At 57.9% G+C, this 18,029-nt stretch overlaps 1 protein-coding gene across 1 annotated transcript; it reads right to left on the reverse strand.

Moving 5' to 3' along the window:
• Positions 1–5,346: 5,346 nt before the first annotated feature.
• Positions 5,347–16,764, reverse strand: ABCB9 (ATP binding cassette subfamily B member 9). Its single transcript, XM_064521997.1, has 12 exons — positions 16,660–16,764; positions 14,971–15,640; positions 14,239–14,353; positions 13,804–13,934; positions 13,292–13,497; positions 12,883–13,080; positions 11,372–11,500; positions 9,951–10,139; positions 9,246–9,419; positions 8,043–8,202; positions 7,708–7,844; positions 5,347–7,062 (listed from the first exon to the last, which is right to left on the reverse strand). Exons 2-12 carry the CDS (start codon positions 15,569–15,571, stop codon positions 6,724–6,726), a joined length of 2,379 nt encoding a protein of 792 aa, XP_064378067.1. The 5' UTR covers positions 15,572–15,640; positions 16,660–16,764; the 3' UTR covers positions 5,347–6,723.
• Positions 16,765–18,029: the final 1,265 nt, after the last annotated feature.

Below are 18,029 nucleotides of genomic sequence, written 5' to 3' on the forward strand. Positions count from 1 at the left end.
GAGCCTAGGCTGAATACCTACTTAGGTTAAAAATAGCTAAAAATCCTCTCTTGCCAAGCTTGGGCATTCGGTCTTTATGTCACTTTTAAGCACTTTCCTCTTGAAAAGCGAAGGTCAAGAAAAGATTTTTTCAATCAAAGATGTATTTTATAGTGAATTGAAATACGCTATTTTGAAATGTAGCAAAAGTTCTGAGCTTTAGATTCAGAAGCATCAATTAAAACATCGTAGCTCATCATTGTTCTTCTGATTTATATCTATTTAGTACATATGCTAATACTTATGTATCACCAGCACTTTAATATATTAGCACACTGTGGTAACACTTTGGAGCCGTAGCTTTCCAATTACTGCTGACGTTACCATACCTGATAAATAAAATTATTCCAGGAAATAATTACGTCAACATGCCCTAGGTTGTTCGCATCTCTAGGCATGGTGTGCTTTTGTAGCTAAGGGAGTGTGGGTGCTCTCGTCTCTATGCTGTAAAATGAGCAAGAGAACCAGAATAAGCACCTGAGCTGAAGGGAAAGGATAAGTAGCGGTCGTGTGGTCATTGCTGTTTCTGACACTTTTTACCTAATTGGAAAACAATATAGTGAACTCAATCAATCTCTGATGTAATGCTATTAAAATGTAATGACGTTACGTTCATAGTCAGGAAGTGACCCAGTACTTCCTGGCAGAACTGAACGCAGAGATAATAGCTATGTGTTTGTTCTTTTGTACAATAAGTAAACTCAGCTTTTCATCCCTCTCATTTCCCAAAACCCCCTCTGTTGGTATTATCCGAGGTGAAGACAGCCAACGTGGCCCTGCTGGTGGAGGACTCCCTGGCCCTCTGGCTCTTTAGTGTGCCTTTACAATACAAACATGTTGCAAACGGGGTGTAATTAGAGGCAGGTAAGCGAGAGAAGTTTGTGTACCCAGAAGCTGAACTTGCTCTGGGTGGGGAGGCGGCGATTAGCGATAAGGGCGTGTGTCCACTCACCCGTCACTGTACCTGCACGTTGCTGCGGTATGTTCTGAGCTCCACCTTGCGTGGGGTGCCCTGCTCGAAGCAGAGATGAGTTAGCAGCTGTGCCCCTTGGCAGCACTCATCTGTGTGCTTTCAGCTGAATGTCATAGGTTTCCACGGCCACTACAGCGTGACCTTGTTATTTAAAACCAGCAGAAAGTTGCCATACCAACACAATATCATATAAAATATTTGCTCATTCCCATCAAAGAGACAGAGTTACACCCTTGTGTTAAAACACATTGTAAATACGAGTGCACACACGCACATCTCTCTATACACACACACATATATACACACGCACGCACAAACACACACACATATATAAAAAGAGAGAAATTAGTTGAGGGATTAGGAGAAACCCTTTCTTTCCAAGGACATTAGTGATTTTATAGCATAGCTAGGTAATTGGTCGGAGGGGAATGTGGTTTAGAAGAGTTTGACTCAGCTTTTGTTGTAAATCTAGTTTGACCACTGCCTTCTGTGTGATCCTGAGTGCAGTTCTCAGCTTCCCTCAGCCACAGGGTCTTCTACTTACAATGAGGAATAGTAATAACTGCTCAGTCCCACACTGAGGGTGGGGAGAAATAGTTCATGCTGGAAAACATTTGTAGACATGCCCTGGTGAGTATCTCTGGTGGAGGGCAACTGCAGTATTATGATATTGTCAATATCCTGCCAGGGAAGATTGTTCTAAATTACAGTGACCTTCTAAGGCGATAGTCTAGGACTAATTTTTATTTATGTTGCATGGAGTTCCTGCAAGTTCACTGCTTTAGACATCAAGGTATGGATTATTTGAATTACTTAATGGTAATCTGTGTTGAAGTTAGAAGCCACATGGTGCAGAACAACGGAGTCCTCACAAAATGCACAGGGAGGATGTAACTCATTTGTGCTCAAGTACACCCTCTACTGAAAATAACACTTTTCCCTACGTAGGTATGTTTGGGTTCTGGAGATGCCGGAAGGGAGTAACTGTATTAAACATTGAGTCAGCTTTTTAGTGCTTTAGTGCATCTGCATGTGATTGAGTTGTTAAGTTTGGCTGGAGGAGCAGCTGAGGCTGGGAGGCGAGGGGTCAGTTGCTTTGGTATACTCACATAGTGCGCTGGGCAAGCAGGACAGTGCCTTTCCATTGAGCGGTCTCCAGGAGTGGTGACGGTTTTGTGACAGCACCTCACTTGGGCAGAATATGGAGGACAGCAGATAAACTAGGATTTTCAGCTACAGGGATTATCAAACATATGCTACAGGCTATTTATCAGCTACCAAGCCTTGGTTCCTCTTTATCTTTGCTAAAATCCCTTTGAAAGGTGACAGTATTCACGAACGTTACAATTGTAAGTAGGCACAGTAGAGAATTCAAGATTTCGTGTTAGAGGAGAAACAGAACAAAAAAATGGGGGAGACCATGGTGGAAACCATGGCATGGCGAATAAAGTCAGGCTTCAGTCATGGCGAGAGCGGGCATGCAGCCTGGTGTTAGATTTTATTATTTTTAAACCTGATCCTGCATTTCCTTCTGTCACCTCATATCCTTTTAAGGTCAGCAGCACTGTACCAATGCATATTTATTAGATTTAGACATATTTTGCAAGTCACCTTCACAACAACTTCTTTTCTTTTCCTGGAAAAACTGGTTGGTTACGTAGAGACTGGATTTGCAAGTCTAATCTTTGGAGTTTATTAACCCTTGTTAGTCTGGTTGCTCAATGGACAGATAAGTTTTCAGGCTTATCTGCAATTTAATTTCCTTTTACATATTCATCAAAGTCCACACTTCTGTTCAGACTTCGTAATCTGGATTCCTTCATATGTGAAAATGACCTGCATATTCAGCATTTTGGGAGACAAACAGTGGTCCCACTGCTGTTTGAGAGCAAGAATTAATTGCTGGTACGTCTTTGTTTCAGGGAGCCACAGAGGTGGAAAGCAGATGAGATTTATATACCTGCATATACCTTCTTTGCCTTAAGTTCACAGTGAAGCTGGAGCAGGTGCTATTTTTCCTTGCCAGCCTGAGATGCATTTTTGAACCTGAACGGGGAGCGCTCTGTGTATTTGCTTGCGGTATTTCCAGACCTGTCGTAGGCCTAGAAAGCCCAGCCACGGGAATAAACACCCGTGCTTCCCGAGGCAGAGCCTGCTGCACCAAGAAACAGGTTGTTGGAATAAACACAGCTGCGCTTTTTCCATTTCACTGTGCTCCCATTTACTGGGTCGGCCAGCCAGCCACATACCTTATCTGTGCACAGGTACAGCGTAAACATATGTCCGTGGGGAATGGCTAAGACTGTAGGATCTGCTCTTGAAATTCGTCTTGGATAGGAGTCTCCAGTGTTTAAGTCAAATAAAGCTGTGGTTATACCTATTACAGGGAATGGCTAGGGCTGATAACAGCAGGAAAAACAACATGTGATGGGATATACAGTCGACCTTTGTAAGCACTTGTGCTTTCAGATGCCTAATTGCTTCCAGCTCTGCCGTGGCAGCCTGCAAACCGTGCTCCGTGAGTCAAGGCTTCGCATAGACCCATGTGAGTGCCTTGGGGGGAAAAGCCTCTCCTCTGAGGAGAAGAAACTTTTCCTCTGCATCGCTGTCGCTGAGAAGCGCCCGAACGCATCTTGTTCCTGTTCCCATGTAAACGTCACCTCTGGGCAAACCTGCTGCCACAAAAGGCTACAGTTCAGGGTTTCGGAGGAAACAGAGGCTCTGTCTCCAGGAGAGAATAGCCTGAAATGCTGACAGCGACCGCAGGCAGGCGGCGAGGCCCGAGGGACGGGGCCTGGCTCCAGGAGGCAGCTCGTATGCCGGCACCGCAGGAATTCCCGGTGCTGCACCAAGCTAAAACTCATCTTCCCGCCAGGGCAGCTGCCTCCAGGGCATCGCTGCCCCTGCACCAGGGTTTTCGCATTGCAGACATACTCTTGGAGGAGCAAGTGCTCACGTGGAGACTTAGCACAGAATATCCATTTGTGCTCGTGCTTTGATTTATTTAGCTAGTTTTCCAAGGAAGCCCTTATGAATTCAGGCAAACAATCCCCACCCTGGTTTTCTTAGGCTCCCTTGAGAGACGCAGGCTGCGTGTGTAAGCGAGAGGTCTGGGAAGAGGACTTTGAGACGGACCCGTCCCAACAGCCCTCATGGAAACAAAGGGAAGCGGTGGTGTACGTAAATGAAACGCTGAGCGAGCGGCTCTGGAGTACTCTGGGATGCTAAATAAAGCAGCACCCTGTGAGGCAGGGGAATCCCAGCACAGAGAGAAGTCAGAGCTGGAATGATTTTTGAAAAATGGGGTTTTCTGTGCATTCCCAGGGTTTGACGAGTTTGGATGCTGGGCCAACTAGAAAAGTCTGTGTTAGATTAGTACGGCTGGATCCCTGACAGGGCTCAGCGTTCCCACGGTGCTTCCAGGCCCTAAGAAAATCCTCACGGCTTTAGCAGGCAGGCAGATCCAATCCTCGGCCTCCGACAGCACAGGAAGAGGACTCGGACAAGCCAGGAGACGTACGGCTCAGCAGAAAAGTGGCCTTGAGTGCTTCGGATGCACAAGAGCGAACTGAGCACCTGTGACACCGAACAAAGTCAGGCCCTGTTATCAGGCTGGACTGCTGCCACTAGCCACGACAAGCCACAGTTTCCCATGTGCCGTCTCAGTTGAAGCGTTTTGGGTCTCAGCTGGGAGTACAAAGACGGGATTATCACTGCAAGGGGCTGGGGCAGCAGGGCTCCCCTCCCCACATCCAGTGTAGTCTTTGCAAAAAAACTAACCCGTTTGTATCCCCCCATTTAGGCAGCACGCTCTGGCAGGGGCGCTGGCTCTCTTTTCTAGCATCTCCCATACAGACCAGCACTGTCCTAACAGCACTTCCCAGGTTTCTCCCCGCCTCTGCCCAGTTTTTCAATTAAGCAGAGATTAGTTCTACTTTTGTGCAGGAAGGCAGAGCGCTCTCGTGCTTCCAAGGCAGATTTTTATCACAGCACAAAAGCAAGCGCCTAGAAGGACTCCAGTCGCGAAGTGCTGTACTCCGACAACGGGTTAGATCGCCTGGCCTTTTGCACGAGACCGACTACCAGATGGGATCTGGGATGAAAAGAAGTTCTTAAACTGGTTATACCTCCTGCTGGGGTTCACAGCCATTACCAGATGCTGAAATGGTTTGCATGCCTAATTCGCTGTAGGTACCGCATCCCGTCCTTCCCCACAGGGCGCCAGTGCATGCACTATGCAACTGTATTCATCCATCATCTCCGATGAACGTCACCTTGAAAACCCTGATGTTCCGAGTGCAAAAAACACCCCCTACTAGACCGTCTCAGATGTCGAGTGGCAGAGGTAGTATTTTATTTTTAGAGCATCCCTCCTCAAGGAGGCTAGAGTTTGTAAAACGTCACTGAACAAAAACAAAACATTGCAACAACAAAACTGCAAAACTGCCCCAAAGTAGAACACAGTGGCATTCAAATATCAGAAAACATGAGAGCTAAAGTGCTTAAGGTCATTTCTCAACTGTGCGCAGTCCAAATCGATATTCCCCATATTTTTCAATAGCACCTGCCTGGCTGCATAGGCTTCTGCACCAGTCTGTGGCAGGACAACACTACTAAGCCAGAGCAATTATGCCAAAAAGACGAGGAGCAACGTATTTCTTTCCTTCCCTCTTACTAAAAATAAATTAATAAATAATATTAAAAGAAACACATTTTAAAGTTCCAGCAGCTGAAATCTGACTTCAAAATAAGTGACTGTCCGGATTTTCCATGCAGTGAAGTTGCTAGCATTGCCTGGAGCTGAAGGAAGCTTTGGTGGGATTTATAAAGTGCTGTCTTTTAGTGTTATGCCTGTTTTTAACAAAGTTTTTCAAACCAGCACCGGGGTTGTGAGTTTAAAAAAAACACTGATATAACAGACTAACTTTCAGTGGATGCTAGAGCCAGACAGACATTGCATAATGCACACAGAAATATATTAAGGGGGGGGGGGGGGGAACCTAACACAATTGTGGTTAAACTTTTCATCCTGGAAAACAAACACCCACCAAGCACCAAGAGCAAATCTGAAAGCAACGGCTGCCTCCCGGTCCCCGGCTCCTCCCAGCGAGGAAGACACAAGCTCAGCAGCGGTGGTCGGGGGCCTGAGCCTGCAGGCACTCAGTGCAACGCTCGCCCGGCCTTCGGCACCACGGGAGCGATCCGGCTGCCGCCGAAGCCGGAGGGAGCCTCCCGCGGACGTCGGCAGGCTTTGGATTGGCCCCGCAGCCTGACAGCGGGAGCAGGACCCTGTTTTATAGTCACTGCTCTCCTATCCAGCCACAAAGCCACCTCCTGAAATTCCTGAAGGGGTTTTCGACCTTCCCCTCCACGCATGCATTTAACATCCATAACAGTTAAGAGCAGTTACACATGCATATCAGTGGGAGAAAAGTCCCAGACAAGAGGAATTACTGACTGTAAGAAAAGAAACCCAGTAGAAACGCTGGGAATTGCTAACGACCCAGCTCCCTTGAATAAATCTGGTTCCCTGTTGAAGCAGCAGGCAGCTGCCCGCCGGACCGTAGGCAGGAAGCTCGGTAGTGGGGGTGTGTGTGTGCATGTGCGCGCGAGGAGCAAGCGGCCTCGTCCCGGGGCGCGCGAGCCCGCCGGCAAGCCGCCTCCTGCCCCAGCGTCCCAGCAAGCGTCTCGAGCGCCAGCCCTCGCCGCTCTCACTTGGGCGCCGTGGCGTTGTAGTCGTCCGCCGCCGCGGCCGCCAGCGAACGGTCTATCCTGAACTCTTCCTCCCGCCCGCCGGGCGCCTTCCGGGGGTCGCCCCGGGCCGCGGGCTGGCGGCCGTCCGCGCCGCCCGCCTCCAGCCCCAGGATCTGTCTCTGCACCAGCTTGCAGTAAAGGCCGCCCTCCTCCATGAGCTGCTTGTGCGAGCCCTGCTGCACCACGCGGCCCTTGTCCAGCACGACGATGTTGTGCGCCTTCTCCACCGTGCTCAGCCTGTGGGCGATGACGAGCACCGTGTGGTGCTGCAGGTCGCCGTAAATGGCCTGCTGGATCTGCGCGGGGGGAAGGGAGGTCAGGGCGCGAGCGGCGCTGCGAGGAGAGCGGCTCCGCGGTAAGGAGGCCCCGAAGGGGCGGTCGCTCTCCCCCGGGGCGCGGAGGACGCAGGAGCGGGGCTCCCCTAGCATGGACGGCCCCAGCAGCTCCATCCCAGCTCCCAGCTCTCACTGTGAGGCCCAAAAGATGGGCTTCTGCCCAATTTCTTTCCTTTCTCTGTTGTACATCAGGGTGTGTTACCCCCTCCCACCCTGGGACATCGCGAGGGCCACCTGCATACACCAAGGCCATAACCTTGGGGAGATGTAGGCTAGACCGCAAGAGAGGCTTTCACCGCTGGGTCCAGCTAGGGCAACTCAACGCTCCCCACGCAGCACCCTCCCGCGGGCATTAACGCCCTCCACGCCCGATCCGCGCCGATCGGGTCGGTCAGGCACTGGCTGCCGCGAGCACAGGACTGGGCCCTCCTCAGCGGCTACAGTGCAAGGTTGGAGGTGACTCGTGCAAGAGCACGCTAACCTTGCGCTAACCTTTTGCACCGTGTCGAGGCCAAGCCTGTCTACAGGCTGGAAACTGAAGCTACGACCTTTGCGCCGAGCCCAGTTTGCTTCCTCGGCCCAAAAACAGGAGAGTCGCCTACTCACCGCGTGCTCGCTCTCGGCGTCCAGCGCGCTCGTGGCTTCGTCCAGGATGAGGATGGGGGGGTTTCGGATGAGGGCCCTGGCGATAGCCACTCGCTGCTTCTGCCCGCCGGAGAGCTGCGCTCCTTTCTCGCCTGCCTCTGTGGGGTTGAAGGAGAGAGGAAGGGTCGAACGAAGCCCGGAGCTGCCGTCGGAGCCGGCTCCTGGGCAACAGCGCCGGCGTGGTGCCGTGCATGGGAGCAAAGACCGGGCAAACGCTTTTGCTTCAACTGACGTAAACTCAAGTTTACACAAGTTAAGCATCTCCGAGGCTTCGACCCGCCGCCGGGCCGCGGTACCTGTTTGGTAGCCGTCCTGCAGCTCGGTGATGAAGGCGTGCGCGTTGGCCTTCTGGGCGGCCTGCACCACCGACTCGAAGGAGGCGGACGTCAAGCCGTAGGAGATGTTGTCGGCGATGGAGCGGGCGAACAGCACCGGCTCCTGGCTCACCAGAGAGATCTGCGGAGACGGGGGACAGCGGGCGGTCAGCAGCCGAGGAGACACCCGGCCCCAGGCCATTCCCAGCATGGTCCCAGTATGAGAAACCAGTGCCGGTACTGGGCCAGGAGACCCTCTCTCTGGCTCTCGCCCGTGTCCCGTCCAAAGCCAGTCATCGCGCCCGGGCCCTGCGAGGGAGCCCTCCTGCATCGCTGAATTCAGAGATGGGGAAGCTCCAAGTCCTCGACTGCTTAGCAACAGCCTCCGCGTCCAGCCTTTAGAGCCGCTGCTGCTCACTCGTGAATTTAGCCCCCTTTTTTTTAAATGTTTCTATATATTGAAATAAATTCAACCCTCCAATTTATTGCTGGGACTGGTAGAGACGGTGCAATACGCTCATATTTTAATTGACTTCTCCCCATGCTCCTAACGCCATGGCAGGCTTTCTAAGCTGAGAGACACGTCTGTCTTTTGATCCCCACTGCGTACGGGCAGGGAATGTAAATGAGCCGCCCGGGGTTTGGCTTTCCAGGCTGGGCTGTCATCGCTTTTTTTCTAGGTTTCCCACTGGCTCCCGAGGCCGGTTACTGCACGGGGTGAGCAAAGACAGGCTGGGACCCCGCTCCCAGCAAAGCCCCGAGCCCCTGCGGCGCTCCAGCTGCTGCTGGGGGCACCGGGAGCTTTAACCGCCCGGCATCTGGGAGCTCCTTTAAAAGGCGAAGGTAGAAAGTGCTGGAGAGATGCAGAACGCTTTTTTCCAAATCCCATTTACACTGTGATTAATCCAACAACCAGAACCGCATTTTTAGGAGACTAGCCAAAAAACGCTGAACAACCTGGTTCTCGTTCTGTTTTCGGGAGATTTCCCCCTCCTGTGAAACCCAGCGTCATCCCTTTCCCTTCCGCCCCCTCGGATCATCTGCGCTCGTTTCTGGGACCGGCTCCAGCCTCCGGCTTCCGCGACATTTTGGGAGTCGCCGGCTCGCACCCAAAGCGACCCGCGGTGCTACCGCCCGTCCCCGCGAGCGGCCCCCTCGGCGCGGGTGCGGATCGGCGGCTCGTACCACGGAGTGCAGGTACTTGTGGTCGTAGGCGGCGATGGGGTGCCCGTCCAGCAGCACCTGCCCGTCTTGCAGCGGGTAGAAGTTCTCCAGGATGTTGACGCAGGAGCTCTTCCCGCTCCCCGAAGGGCCAACCAGCGCCGTCACTTGGCCGGGGCGCAGGGTGAAGGACACGTTCTGCAAGCGGGACGCGGCAGCGCGCTCAGGAGCTGGCCTTCCCCGGGTGGGTCCCGCGGGGACGCGGCTCGGGCACCGTCCAAGAGATGTAGCCGAGATGCAGCCACCAAAACCCCCCTCGGACCCGGCAGCGCGCAGCCCCGGCCATCGCTCCTGCAGAAGACGGGCCGTTTCCTTCCCTCCCCAGCTCTTCTAAGGAAGCAACAAGCCTCCAGAATTGCTTCAAATCCAGCTGCTTGGGGAGCAGGGACCTCCAAAAATTGCAAACTAACCGCTGACCCAGGCCCCTCCCAGGGAAACAGCCCGGATGGCTTGGCATGAAGCCCTGTACCGCGCTGGCATGTTTAATGCCTTAGCCGAGAACAAGGGTTTTACGCATAAATCTCACTCCTTGCAAGGCCCTAAACACCCGCTGCTCCTTTTAACCTGTTCCCCAGCGTGCCGCCAAGCCTGCCTTCGCGCGTCTCCCCCGGGGCAGCAAGCGTTTCCCGTGGGAGACCCCGGCCACGGCGCCGCGCCGGCAGCGCTCACCTGCAGCACCTGGGTCGCGGAGCGCGTGCGGTAGGAGAAGGTGACGTTTCTGAACTCCACCTGCCCGTCCACGTGGTCCGGGGCCAGGGAGCCGTCGTTGACCATCGTCGGCTGGCGATCGATGAACTCGAACACCTTCTCGGCCGCTCCCACCCCCTGCATCAGCCCGCTGTAGACGGAGCCGACGGACTGGAAGGGAAGAGGCAACGGTGATGGGAATGGCCGTGGGAGCCGCTTGCAAGGAGAACAGTCGAAACGCTCCCGCGTCCATCATTGGACATTAACTGTAGTGACTGGGCACTGCAAAAAGCTCTCCCCCCTCGCCAGGTCGCACGGGGACACGCAGATGTGCGGAGATGGACAGAGCATGCTGTGTGGGGAAAGAGCATCTGGAGGACTCGTGCACATGGGTACACACGGGGAGGAACGGAGAGAGAAAACGGATTGGGAAGAAGAGAAGAGGTGCGCGGGGGACACATGACCCAAACTCGGATTGAAATCCACCACCCTTATCTCTTTGCTCAAGGCCAGCAGCTCCCAGATCACCCAACGGTTGGGCCAAGACCACGTACGGCAGCGTGTTGCACCAGCCTCCGACACCCGCCGGCTCGCTGCCTAGCACGTGTATCGCAGCTGCAGAGCAGGAGGTTGTCTAAAAGGTCCAGCCTGAAACCCTTTGGCAGCTGGCATGGCTGCTCCCTGCGGGGTTGTAGCCTGATGCATTTACCTCTCTGCCCTCCCAGCTGCAACCGCTGTGCACCAAGCCCAGCCCCGATGGACTAAACCCCCGTCACACATCAGCTCTTCTCAGCATTAAGCTCAGAGCTGCAAAACAGCTTGTATTGCAACTGCCTATCCCACCAGGAAGGAAGAAAAAAACCCGAAACCAAACAAAAGACGCACCAAACCCACAGCCTGGAGACGCCACCAGAGCCTGCAGCCACCCGAGCAGATGGCGAGCGCCAGGCGGGCTGCCTCCAGCTCGGCTCTGCCGCCGCACGGAGGCCGGAGCGCCCCCGAAACCACGCTCGGCTGCGAGAAAGCCTGGGCGTGATCGGTTCTGCCTCGACTAGCCAAGCTCACGCCTCTGCAAGAGGAAAGCAGCCCTGGGTGGGCTCTGCTGTCCCACCCACAACCCCATCCCGCTAGCGCGTCGCCAACTTAGCAGCTGGTGGCCAAGTGCTGGGAAAGGAAAAAGGCAGTACAATTAAGCTTTTAACGAGCCCCGAAACATAACGGGCAGCCTTGCAGCCCCTGCATCCTTCGTGTCGGGAAACACGCCTGAACTCCGGGACTCCCCCATCAGTGGGGCCAGCCTACCCCCAATTGCCTCGTCGGGGACGGACTGCAGAGGCTGGGACGATCCACAGGACAAGCGGCATGGCAATACGGGGTGGCCCAGAGGGATAAACCCGACTCACCTCCATGCAGTCTCCTAAGACGAACTCATAGATGATGAAGGATATCAGGTTTCCACTCGTCATTTGCCCCGAGATCACCAGGTGTCCCCCGTAGTAGAGGATGCTCACTTGGACCACCAGGAGCGTCAGCTGGAAGCAAGCGAAGACCCAACACGTCAGCGAGGACAACTGAACGTACTCACGTAACAGCCCTAGCAGTGAGCACCAACATAAACAGGGCCGATTTCAGGAGTCAGAGTGGGATTTTTCAGCCAAACAAAAGTCCAGTGGAGCAGCAGCCAAGGAGAAGAATTAATCTGAAATAAGAACATCTCAAGGACTTTTCTCTTGGACTAACATCCTCAAGCGTAATAATCTATACTCAGATTATCCAGTGCACACAGTGCCCTCATCGCTAAAATAAACCTTGCACTGTACAAACATGACGCGTTTTCATCCGGAAAACACAAACAAGCCAAGACTTAACTCGGAAAGTCCTCCTTGTGCATACAAGTTCCCGAAACACCTCAACGGTTGCTGGAGAGCAGCGTGCGTGCGGGGGGGTTTCCACCTACTCTGACGAGAAGAGGGAGCAGCCCTTACACAAGGGGTAGCAGCCCGTGCCGTTCCCTGCCCCGGCACGCGCGACAAAGCGGCGATGCCTCAGCGCCACATCCAACGTCTGTCCCGTGGGCCACCGCAGCGAACGCGGGAGCCCTGGCCTGTCCCTGCTCGACCACCTTTCCGAGCCGGCGGGAAAGGCCGTTGGCTGTAAATTCACACAGGCAGGAATACCGGGAAAAGGTTCCTCCTCTATTTCCCCACCACGATCTGACCTCCAGCTCCTGCCTTTCCTCCGAGGAAGGCTCTACTAGGGCGGTGCTAAATCTGGCAGCTTCTCTTTACACGAACCCCACAGGAGCTGTTTCTGACTGTTTTTGACTACTTTGACTCAGCTGGATCCGCTCTGACCCAGTTCCTGCTGCTGCCTTCACTGGGAGCTCAGAAGCGATGCTAGAAATGCTCTAATTTTGCCTCCAAACTTGGCAACCCCTGAGTCTCCCGCGGTTGTGCGAGGGTGTCCTGACTCCCAAGCTTTTCAACGGGAGCCGCTCAGATCCTCGGGCGCACGGGGAGCCTCGCGCAAAGGCTTTGCACAGCCTTAGCGCTGCGGGAGATGTCCCAAGGCATCTGCTTTGCAGAGACACCCAGCAGCCTCCGCCACCCCCAGACAGGCGGCTCCCGAGCCGAGTCGCACCAGCGCCGCGGCCGTTTCCCAGCCGGAGCCTCCGAGGAGGAGCCAGCACGAACACGCGATGCAGCAGCACCGCACACGGGGGTTCCCACGACCTTGAGCGCTTATCAGTTACGTTCTTGTCCACCACAGAGGATGGACTGCTCGGCGGCCCCATGCAACGGGGCCCCAAGGGGGAGCAGAGGCTCGTTTTGATGAGCAAAGAGCCGGGGAGAGGAGGAGAAAGGCGGCCACCCAGGAGCGAGCCCACCATCCCCGCGCGGCGCGGGCCACCTACCCCGCTGGACCACACGTAGTAGGTGTAGGCCAGGGCCTCCCTCCTGTTGAGCTTGTAGACCTGCTGCAGCTTCTGCCAGTACACGTCGGCCTCGGCCTCCTCGTTCGCGAAGCTGCGCACCGTCTTCATGGCCGAGATGGTCTCCTCGGCCGTGTTGTTGGCCTTGGCCAGGGCGCTCTGCACCTCCTTGGAGAGCTTCTGCAGGGGGCCGAGGAGAGGGGCTCAGCCGAGGCTGGGGCAGAGCTGTGGCCACCCGAGCGGCCGAGCTTCGACCCCTGGGCGAGGAGCAAGGCCCGAGCACAGGCCATGCTCGTCCACCCATGGAGGCACAAGGCAGCTCCATGGCCACATGCAACGGCCGCCACCACGAGAGCCCGGCGTCGCGGCCCCACCAGCCGCTCCCGCCTACCTTGTAGTACTTGCCGTAGACGTCGGACACCAGCATGATGATGGGGAAGCCCATGAAGGTGACGAGCGAGAGCTTCCAGGAGAGGCTGAACATGAAGACGATCACCCCTGTGGCCTTCACCACGTTGCGCAGGAAGATGTTGATGTTCTGGGACACCAGGTCGCTCACGATGGTGGTGTCCGACGTCAGGCGGGAGATGACGTCCCCTGCGGGCAGGAGGGAGTCGGGGAAGGGGAGAACGTGGACTGGTCACCACGGCGGGGCCCGGCCGAGCCGTGTCCCCGGCTGTGCACCAGGCTGCTGGCCCCATCCAGCCCCTCACCGGCAGCTTGGAAGGGGGCTGGCCCTGCCACTGCGGATGCAAAGCAAAAAAACCAAACTGCTGCATGCACAAGAGACAAAAATGCATCTGATGGCACTGGCCACATCCTGCATCACCGGGACATGCAGGGCAGTGGGAGGGCCTGGGGCCAGGACAAACCCGCGGAGGAGGAGGAGGAGGCGGCACTGACCTGTGCGATTCTCGTCGAAGAAGCTCATCTCCTGCGACACCAGCGACCTGAAGAGGCAGTTGCGGAGGCGAAGGTTCAGCCTGGCGAATATGAGCGTGAAAACGCCGCCCCGGATACCTGCGGCAAATGAGCTAATTGCAGATAAGAAACGTTATAGAGCAATGGACACGAAACCCGCTGCTCAGCGGCACAGCCCCGTCCGCGCACCGGGGGACACGGCGGCACGGCACTGCCGGCACCGTCCCGACCGGCCTCCCCAGCCCCGTGGCCAGCCCCTTCCGCGGCGCCCACTCGAAGCCCGGGAGGAAATTCCTGCTGCTGGGATGTGCCTCGCCATGGGCAGCTTGGAGCCAGAGCCGCTTGTAGACGGTGCCTCTCCCTCCCCAGGGCTGGAAGGAGCCGCCGTCGAGGGCCGAGCGCGGCCCCCGCGGTTACCTGCCGATGGCCAGCAGCGACATGATGAGCACGGCGGTGGAGAAGCGGTCCATGCTCTTCTGCACCACGATGCCGTCGATGGCCACCCCCGTGTAGTAGGGCAGGAAGGTCTCCCCTGTCGCCGAGCACAGGGCCAGGGTTACGGAGCCGGCGCGGCGCGGCCCCTGGCCTCCTTCCCTCCCCCGCTTCCTGGGTGTTTTTCACCCCCACTGCACTTTTCCATTGCATGCCTGCCCCACTGCACTTTTCACCCACCCTCACTGCATTTTTCCATTGCATTTTCGCCCCCACTGCACTTTTTGCCCGCCCCCACTGCACTTTTCCATTGCATGCCCGCCCCCACTGCATTTTTTGTCCACCTCCACTGCATTTTTCCATTGCATGCCAGCCCCCACTGCACTTTTTGCCCGCCCCACTGCACTTTTCCATTGCATTCCCACCCCACTGCATTTTTTGCCCACTCCCACTGCACTTTTCCCTTGCATTCCCACCCCCACTGCATTTTTCACCCATTCCCACTGCATTTTTCCATTGTATTTTTGTCCCCACTGCATTTTTCACCCGGCCCCACTGCACTTTTCCACTGCATTCCCGCCCCAGCCCGCACAGGACTTGCCACCCTGCAGAGCCACCAGAGCAGCCCCGGGGTGCTCCCACCACGGCTCCGCGTCCCCCGGCGAGCAGCGGGGCGCACGGCAGCCCCCGGCGAGCCCCCCGGCCCCACGCGCTCACCCAGGGCGGCCACGAGGAGGAAGAAGGAGGCGACCCCCAGGAAGAAGGCGTCCGGCTTGGTGTAGGCCAGCAGCTTGTGGATGGTGGGACCCGCCGCCTCCTCCCGCTTCTGCCGCGGCGAGCCGCCCTCGCAGCTCTCCTCGGCGCGCGACTCGGAGCCCAGGGCCTCGCGGGAGGACGTCACCGAGGCCAGCAGCTGCCACAGGCCCAGCGTGGCCGCCAGCGCCACGTAGGTCCAGGCGAACAGCCCCCAGAACCAGGGGTCCCTGATGGTCCGGCGCACCTCGGCGTAGAGCAGCAGCTTCACCAGCATGTAGATGCCCATGAGGAGGCAGACGACGGCGATGAAGGCCCGCGAGGCCCGCAGGCGCCGGGGGCCGTAGGCCGTGTTGGTGGCCACGCCGATGGCGGCCCCCAGCAGCACGCAGCCGCGGTAGAGGCAGCCGCCCCAGACGTCCAGCAGCGAGTTGAAGACGTTGAAGTGCCGCAGGTCCTCCAGCAGGGCCCGGCCGCCGCGGCCGTGGGCGTAGAGCAGCGTGGTCACCGCCACGTCGGCCCCGCTCAGCGCCAGCGTGCCCGCCACCGCCTTCCAGGCCCGCATGCTGGCCGCCGGGCCGAGCGCGGCCGGGACACCCCTAGCGCGGGGACGGCGCCGCCATGGCCGCCTCTCCTGGGGGGGAAGGGGAAGGGGGAGGTTTTGCTTCGCGTTTCTCCCTTTTTGGCCAGTGTTGAGCAAACGCGGTGCCAGGTTCGGACGGCGGGGAAGGAGCGGGCCAGCACGGGAGGCGCCACCGAAACACGCCGCTCCCTGCCGAAGGGGGCTGCAAGCGGGAGACGAGCGGCAGGCGCCGGCCCTCGCTGCTTTGGTTTGGGCGCTTTTGGACAAATTCATGCATCGATCTAGGTATGCGCGGGCGTAACACAGCCTCCGCTCCTCGCACGACGGCCTCCGCCCACGGCATGGGGATCGCGCCTGCTCCCGGGGCTCCTCCACCGAGGGAGCACCCGCTCTGCTCCGCGCCCCCCGGGACGGGCCAGGCTCCGGGGTGCTCCCGTCCGCGGCTCCTCCTTGCACACCCGGCCCGAGGGACAGGGAGGAGGAGGAGGAGGAGGAGGAGGAAGCAGCCAGGGCTCCCTGCCAGCCTGCGGCCGGGCCCCGAGGCGCCCCGGCTGCGGAGAGGCAGCGCTCGCCCTGGTGGAAGGGAGCCGGGGCGTCCCCGGGCCGCCCCCGCCGCAGAGGGGCCCCGCGGGGCCGGCGGCGCGTCCCGGCTGTCGGGGAGCAGCGAAACGGCGCTGCCGGGGCTCCCGGCTTTGCCGGGGAAAGCGGGATGAGGGCGGCAGGTCCTCGCCCGGGGCGAGCAGCGGCAGCAGCCCCGGCAGGACGGCGGGGGGCGGCGGGCAACCCTGCTTGGCGGCCGGTTCTCCCACCTCGGGGCGGCGGAGACGCCCGGCGCGGGCAGGGCAGGGCAGGGCAGGGCAGGGCAGGGCAGGGCCTGGCTCCGCCGCCCGGGGGATTATACAGCAGATTAGAGCAGGGGCTCTGCCGGCACGCAGCTCCCGCCCGCCACCGGGCACCGAGGCGGGGAGGGGCCCCGCCGCCCCGCACGGCGCACAGCCGGGCTCTCCGGCAGCCAGCCGCCATCCCCCCCCGGCCCGGCTCCCCCCGCAAGGCCCGGCCGCGGGTCCTACCTGCCGCGGCGGGGCCGCGCCCGCTCCCTCCGCTCCGGCCCGGCGCGGCCCGACCCGCTGCGGCGCGTCCCGGCCCCGCGGCGCCGCCCCGGCACAAGGTCGGCAGGGGGCGGGGCCTCCGGGAGCCCCGCCCCCCGGCAGCCGCCGGCCACGCCCCCCCCGGCGCCGCAGCGGGGCCGCGCCCGCCCGGAGCCTCCGCCGCCTCCCCGGGCCCCGACGCCCGGGAGGCCGCTGCCCCGCCGAGCGCTGCCCCGGCGGCTCCCCCCACACACCCCGAGGCAGCTTTTGCGCAGACGAACCGGAATGCCGTTAGTTTATTGCTACAGCACTTCATCAAAGGGGAACATACAAAAAATGAGTCAGCTTTAAACCAAACCGCGGCTTAGCGGGATCTTAAACCAACCCCGGACCCAGGGAGTGCAGCGAAGGACCCGGTTCCGAGAAGCCCAGCTCATAAATACTGTCCTCTCAAGCGTGAGCAAGCCCTCGCTACCTCAGGGCGGGCTCCAGCGTGGGCTCTCCTCCCGTTTGACACCCGTGTGCCCTGACACGCTACCAACACGACGCTTGGGCTGGCCTGGGTCGCTCCCGCAGCATTCAGGATCTCCCAGGGTCTCAGGAATGCCCGGCTTAAAGAAACCCTGTAGACTCTATAATTCCCACTGGCAGAGGAACAGACAAGTGCAGGATTGCTGGAGCTCACCCCCTTTCAGGGGAGTCCAGCATGGCAATACTAAATTAGAAAATCTGTTTCCCTCTGCTTGCATAACCACAAAAAAGGTTCACTTCCTATCCTGCGTTTTAATTCTGCTAACCAGTGCTCAAAACGACGACAGCTCGATTCAAGCCAGACCCACATCCACGGGGTCTGATCCCAGGTCAGGCTGACAGCGAAGGGGGCAGTTCCAAGCCACAGCAAACGCGCTGCCCCTTGGCTCACCTGGTCTAGCCTCCGGTTATTTGCACCCAGATCACTCCACAGGCTCTAGCGCAATGACTCCCAAAGGGGCGGGATCCACGTCGCAGTCATGGCAGAGCTTTCGGCAAGACTCGGTCTCTTGCTGCCAAAGCGTAAATGAGGATGATGCCACTTCTCTACGTTGTAGGGATGGTCCAAGGGCAAATCTGGACCAGGGAGGGACTGAACAGCCGCCCTCGTCTGAGCCTCCCCCCTCCTCTCTCCCCAGGTCAGAGCAGGCAGTCCGTGCCCTGGACTCCCACACAGCTGAGCCATAAACCTCGGGAACAGTTCACGTTCCTGTCACCAGCCCAACGGGACCCCCTGAACCAGCCCCAGAGGCTAGCTGGTTTTCTTCACCCCGGACATGCTCTGCTCAGGCGGCAGGACTGTCTCGATTTGAAATGACACA

This window comes from Dromaius novaehollandiae, chromosome 17 (genome assembly GCF_036370855.1).
Source record: "Dromaius novaehollandiae isolate bDroNov1 chromosome 17, bDroNov1.hap1, whole genome shotgun sequence".
NCBI lineage: Eukaryota > Metazoa > Chordata > Aves > Casuariiformes > Dromaiidae > Dromaius > Dromaius novaehollandiae.

What these genes read in the sequence shown, in the direction of transcription:
- ABCB9 (XM_064521997.1), bottom strand. Translation starts at nt 15,571, where the DNA reads ATGCGGGCCTGGAAGGCGGTGGCGGGCACGCTGGCGCTGAGCGGGGCC. An exon ending in TCGCTGCTGGCCATCGGCAG is followed by an intron (nt 13,935 to 14,238) that starts GTAACCGCGGGG and finishes ATCTGCAATTAG; the next exon opens with CTCATTTGCCGCAGGTATCC. An exon ending in TCTACGGCAAGTACTACAAG is followed by an intron (nt 13,081 to 13,291) that starts GTAGGCGGGAGC and finishes GGCCCCCTGCAG; the next exon opens with AAGCTCTCCAAGGAGGTGCA.